This window comes from Balaenoptera musculus, chromosome 1 (assembly GCF_009873245.2).
Source record: "Balaenoptera musculus isolate JJ_BM4_2016_0621 chromosome 1, mBalMus1.pri.v3, whole genome shotgun sequence".
NCBI lineage: Eukaryota > Metazoa > Chordata > Mammalia > Artiodactyla > Balaenopteridae > Balaenoptera > Balaenoptera musculus.
The window spans coordinates 2,093,825-2,099,824 of record NC_045785.1 but is presented as its reverse complement, the minus strand read 5'-3'; the positions used below and the strand labels follow the sequence as shown (position 1 = coordinate 2,099,824).

The 6,000-nt window shown below is 65.9% G+C and overlaps 1 protein-coding gene across 1 annotated transcript in view; it reads left to right on the top strand.

The window, feature by feature from the left end:
* The first annotated feature begins 328 nt into the window (after window positions 1-328).
* The window catches only part of MEGF6 (multiple EGF like domains 6), a 98,618-nt gene continuing 92,946 nt past the window's right edge, over window positions 329-6,000 (top strand). Inside the window, exons 1-2 of the mRNA XM_036852758.1 lie at window positions 329-654; window positions 5,689-5,823. Coding sequence (XP_036708653.1) covers window positions 536-654; window positions 5,689-5,823 — 254 coding nt within the window. The 5' untranslated portion in view covers window positions 329-535. The remainder of the gene's footprint in view (window positions 655-5,688; window positions 5,824-6,000) is intronic.

Genomic DNA, 6,000 nt, shown 5'->3' with positions numbered 1-6,000 from the left:
GGTGGGGCGCGGGGGCTGAGGACCCAAGCGGGGGTGTGGGCGGGGCTGTGGGCGGGGCTGGCAGCCGGGGAGGGGCAGGGCCGGGAGTGGAGCGTCTGCGCGGGGACGGGCTGTGGGCCGGGGTCCGGGCCCGGGGGCGAGCCGGGGGCGGGGCGAGGTCGGGGTGGGCGGGGTCCGGTCGGGCCGGGCTGTGGGCGGAGTCGGGGCCGGGGTCGGGGCAGGGGGCGTGGTGACGGCGGGCCGGCCTCTCCCGCGCGGGGCTCGGCGCACACTGGGCTTTCCGCGCCGGGGCGGGTGTCTGGCGGGGCTCACCCAGGCGCGCAGCACTCTGAGCTGCCCTCGAGCGCGGGCAGGAAGCCGGACCCTCGCCACCTGAGGCGACCTCACGCTCGGCGGGACCCGGCGCGGCACCTGTGGCTGCGCCCCGTGCGCCCCCCGGGCCGTGGCGCACGTGGAGACGGCGGCTCCGAGCGCCCGCCTGGGCCGCCTGTGAGCCGGGGACCGGAGGAGGGACCGGCGCGGCGCGGCGGGCACGATGCCTTTCCTTCCGGAGGCGGGGGCGGCGGGGCGCGCGGTGGCCCTGGCCCTGGTGCTGCTGCTTCTCCCCGTCGTGTCAGCGGGCGCCGGCGCCCTGTTCCGCCTGCAGCCCGGCATGTGAGGAGCGGGAGCGGGAGCGGGAGGGCTGGCGGGACGTCCGGAGCCCCGGAGCCCTGAGAACACGGGGCTCTTTGCCTTAACTGGGGAGGGGGAGGTTAAGAGACAAGGGTCAGGGGTTGGGTCTGGGGGCGCTTCCGTGGCAGGACCACCCGGCCTCTCGCCTTCCCCTTCCTCCTCTGTCTTAACTCTGCATCGTGGGTTTGCAGGCTGGGTGGAACCTGCATCCCGCCGAGGTGAGGGAATCTGGGCAGGGTCCGGCCAGGGAGCTTGGAGAAGGCCGAGAGGAAGCAGCCTGTGCCCACTTCCTTCCAAAGCCTGTCTCCTGGGGCCTGGGGGCTGTGCCCGACAGGGGGCTGCTTGGGCTTGGTTTATGTGTGAAACACGTGGGCTTTGGGCCTGGGAGACAGGAGAAGGCATTCAGTACCAGAACGGGCAGGAAGAGAGGGTCAGGGAGCCAGCCAAGATGAATTTAATTTTGAAAGATGATTCCCCAGTGGGCTGTTTAGCGGTCTCTTTTAAACAGCAAATCGATCCTTGTGTTGGCCTCAAAGGAAAACTGGTGCGAAGTGAGCCGGTCTGGAGGAGAAGGGGTGGGGGAGAGCCTGCTGGCAGCCCCCATCCCCGCGCTCCCGCAGGGTGCTGGGCCTGGGGCCCGCAGAGCTTGGAAAGGCTGCTGAGGGGCTGCAGAGGGGCAGCGAGGGGCCCAGGCGGGGGTTGGGGCTTCCTGTGCAGGGCTCGCCCCAAGGGCCCCGTGCACCTGGCCATACAGGAGGAAAGGACAGACTTCCAGGCAGAGCTGCAGAAGGGACAAGTCCACGCCCCCTGGGCCCTGGGTCTTGCTTTGCTCCAAGAAGAAAGAGCTCCTCGTGGCCTTTTCAGAGGAGCGTGGTCTGGGGCCCCGAGGCCCGCCTCTCCGTGTGACTTCTGCCCAACATCGCTCCTTGCTGTGATCCCAGTGAGTTTAGTTTGTCCAAGGGAAGCTGTGGCCTCAGGAGGGATTCTCACAGGGCATTTAGCCGCTCAGGCTGCCTGCTCCTCACACGGTTGGCCGGGGATGTCCAGAGGCCCAGGCTCCCGGGAATCCCAGGGTGCTGGTCCGGGTGGACAGCTGCTCAGCCAGTGAGGACGTTGGGGATGGAGGGCTCTGCCCCTAAGAGGGGCTTCTGCCCCAGTGCGCTTGTGGGGACCACAGATCGCCCTTCCTGGCCCCCGGGAGTGAGCCTGTCCCCTGAGGTCTGCCCGCTCACCCAGGGCTCTGGGAGGCCAGTAGCCAGGCTGGGGAGGGCTTTCCACCAGCCGCTGGAGGATCGCAGGAGAAGTCAGCCTTCCTGCTGCTTGCTTTCTCCAAAGCCTCCTCCCCCCCGCTTTTCAGATCCTTCAAGGCTCCTGCTCCTCCTCCTGGGGTGCCTCCCACCTGCCCTCTGGGGGCCTGTGGCCCTATTTCTCGTCCTGGGGTGTCGTCCCTCCACTTTCTGATGCCCTCCTCGTGTTGAGTTCCGTGCCGCCTGTGAGCACACCTTCCTATTCCTGTCTGTAAGCACCTGCCACCCGCCTGGACCTGTGGTGGGACCGCAGTGGGCACTGCTGGCTGGCTGAACAAGTGGGGGGCTGCTAGCTCTAGCTGCTAGACCCCCGAAAAACCTTGTGAACGGGCCCATTCCGCAGCTTGTTCTGTGCAGAAAGGAGACGGGAGCCGGCGGACTCCTGGAGGTGCCAGAGTTGCCTCTTTGCTTCCCGCACCCCAGAGGGACAGGGGAGGGGCCCGGAGAGCAGTGAGGGTCCCAGGAAGTCCTTTTCCTCGAAGGTCCCGTCCCCTGTGCCGCCCTTCCCTTCACAGGCAGCCCCACCCTCTCTGGCTGGCTTAAAACCTCCATGGTGGGCCTGTGGGGAGGCAAAGGGGGAGGGTGCTGTACGGGGGCTCCCGCTGCCTGGCAGCCCCAGGGGCTCTGGGGTCCTGGCAGCTGGGACGCGGGAGTGATGTGGCTGGTCCTTTGGCTCCTGCTGGCCCACGTGTCCAGATTCCAAACCAGCCAACGCTTACTTATTTATTTACCTACATCTCTGAAATGAGTCTCTGCTGCCGTGGAAGGGTGCTGGCCTTTCTCCCTGGGGCCTGGACTGACTGCTGACTGTGTGTGGGGCTGGTCAACGCAGGGCTGTGGGAGCAGCGTGTGGGCACAGGGAGCTCTGACCAACCTGAGTCTGAGGCTGCAGAGCTCGGAGGAGACATCTGCTCACAGCACGGCTTCCCCCTGGGCCGGAGTCCTCTGGGCAGCTGTGCTAGGAAAATGGCCAGTGCTTTGCAATTAGTTCATTACAGTGGCCCCTCCCATCCAGAGAGGTACAGGCCCTCCAAGCTCAAGTCCCTGCTTGCAAGTAACCCTTGGACCCACTGGCCCTGAGAGTTGGAATGGCCCCCATTCGCTGAGGCTGAGGCTGAGGTTTCCTCTGGCCATTCAAAGGCCCCTGCTCACCTGTCAGGGAGTTTGAAAGCTGAACTGTACGTTTCAGTGGCCTGTGGGCAACTCCCAGTATCTGGGTCCTGCTTCCCCGTCTCTCCTGGGGCTGAGGCTGTGATGGATGGAGGGAAAGGGCAGGGAAGGAACACACCTACGGCCAGCTGCCTCATGCCAGGCCTTGCGTTTGCTGCTGGGCACGTGCTTGACACTGTGATCAATTGTCCATTTGTCTGGTGGGGAGACCCGGGTGTCCAAGAGTGATCTGCCTGGGTCACGGCATCCCTGGGACCCCGGGGCTGGACCTGGGCTCACCCAACCCCAGAGCCCCGAGCTTCTCCACATGCTCCCTGCACCCAGACCAGGGAAACGTGTGTTCGGAGGCCATCCGTGGGGGTAAAAACGGAGGCTGTAAAAACAGACGTGGCGGAGACGCTGCTCAGTAACGCAGCCCCTTTCCTGGACCAGACGGTGTGTGCAGCCAGGCGTCCCCAGCCGCGCAAGGCAAGCTGCCCCGCTTCCCTGCCCTGGTGTTCCCCATCCTCACCCTGGTGCCTTGTGGGCCCAGGAACCGCCCACCCTGGAGGGACGCATCTCATGCCCACCCTCACCTCCAGCTCCAGGCGAAGGCCACCAGCCTCCAGGAGCCCCGCTCTGCCCCGGGGAGTAGGTGGCCCGACAGCTGGGATGAGTACCCCCTCCGCCCAAGCTGTGTTCACTTTGTAGCTGGGGAATTGCCTTCCCTCCCCACAGATGGGCAGCAGGATCCAAGTTCAGGAACAGAGGGGCCCGAGCAGTGACTCCTGCTCCACGTCAGGGGTCTTTTCTGTGCCCTCGTCCGACTGGCCTCTTTGTTTCCTCCTCACCTCTCACTCCCCCATCCCACTTCCTCCCTCCTTCCAAATGGAAAAGCCAGCTACGCCTGTGCTTCTGAGGTGCCTCTGAGGTGCCAGAAACTTCCCAGAGGAGAAAATCATTCCAGCGCTTGCCCCTCCTCCCTTTAACCGTTTTCAGGGATGTGGAGAGCGAGGTGCAACCAGAGGGAAAACCTGCCATCCTGGAAGCCAGGCAGCCCTGCAGGCCTGGGGGACCAGAGTCACGCAGGTGCCTTGGGGGGGGCGGGGACAGGGAGGGCAGCGGACGGGAGAGTGACCAGAGCACATGTACCAGGAAGGCTGCCGTGTGGCCTCGCCGTGGTCATCTCGCTGGTTAGCGGCGGCCCACGTGGCTGAGGTCTGAGGGGTCCGGGAAGGAGGGGGCCCTTCAGAGGAGAGCACCTGCCCCCGCTCTGGGGTTTTCTGCCAGGCGCCAACTTCCCAAGCTCCGTGCGGGGCGGTTCTCCTCCTGCTGACCCAGTGGCCAGACCGGCTCCTCCCGCAGCCCCCCTGAGATGAGGGACCCCTGTGAGCCATGGCATCCCCTCCCCAAGGCCCTGACAAGGCATCCGGTGTGCTGAGCTGGGTCAGCATATGTACGCGAATGGTGACATCCCAGGGGATGTGGGGCCTTGTGACCCAGAGACACAGGGACTTTCTCTGAGCCAGGGATGTGCCAGATTCCAGACACGCGTGATCTTGTGTCAGGAGCCCTTGAGGCACCTGCTGCCCCCTTTATAGATGCTGAGGCCGAGGTGCAGAGAGGGTCAGTAACCTTCCTCAGGCTGCGTAGGGGCTCCAGGCCTGGGCTGTCGGCTCCAGAGCCTGTGTTTGTAACTGTCCTCGGAATGTGTCGCCTCCATCCTCACAGGCCACCCACGGCTCGGGGGGCTATTTCAGGGTGCAGGCCAGGCCCTGCAGCCGGGAGGCTCAGAGGCCATCGGGCCTAAGCCCTCCCCTCCCTTCATCCTCTCCTCCCTGCCCCCGCGGGAAGGGAGCGGAGACTTGATGTCTGCGTGCTGGGCAGAGGGGTGGGTGAGAGTTTGGAGCAGACATGATGCTTCACCTGCAGCAGTTCACCTGGGCCTGATCTCGGTTTGCAAATGGCAGTTCCTCCTGGGCCTGTCTCTCCCGGAGGCACCTACGAGGTCACCTGCCCTGGCCGATAGGAGCCTTTTCCGTGCCGGCTCTGAACCCTCACGACCACCTGCGAGGGCAGTGCCGTGAGTCCTCACCTTCCAGGGGGGCACCCGAGGCTCAGAGAGGTCCCCTGGCTTGTGTGTCTCATGCTTGTGCCCCAGCTTGGGGCGTCTCGGAAGCAGGGAGAGTCGGGGCTAGAGAACGCCAGGGTCGGAGTCAGACGGACTCAGGGTCAAGTCGTCACTGTTCCCAGGACCTCCACTTCCCCTATTTGCAGGGCAGTGGCCTCTACGCTTTGGGGTCTTGGGAGGGTTGGAGGGATGCTCTGGGCGGCGTGGCCCATATGAGGGGGAGGGTCAGACGTGGCCCTGTGAGCCCTTCCTTTTTCCCCGAGCATCCGCGCCCTCGAGGCCAGGCCAGTGCAGGCCTGGGGCGGGCACCGGGCTGGGTGCCCTGCCATGGGGCCTGGCCTCGGGTCTGGACGGCTGGGTACCCGAGGGTGAGCACGCAGGGGCGTTGGTGTTGGTGACAAGGGTGCTGACCGTCTGTCTGTGTCCCAGGCCCAACGTGTGTGCGGAGCTGGAGCTGACCCTGGTGGGCCGTCGCCAGCCCTGCGTGCAGGCCTTCAGCCGAACGGTGCCCGTGTGGAGGCCGGGCTGCGGGCGGCAGGCCTGGTGTGTCGGCCACAAACGCAGGTGCGTGCAGGGGTCCCCGGGTCCCACGGGGGGGGGGCTGCTCACACGCAGAGCAGCGTGGACCACTCAGGCAAAGGGGTGGCCGGGCCGTCCGGTCTCAGGGCACAGGCACCGCCCCGCCCCACCCCGCCACGGAAGCCCCGCATCTGAGGTCAAGGCCTCTGGCACCGCCCCCGG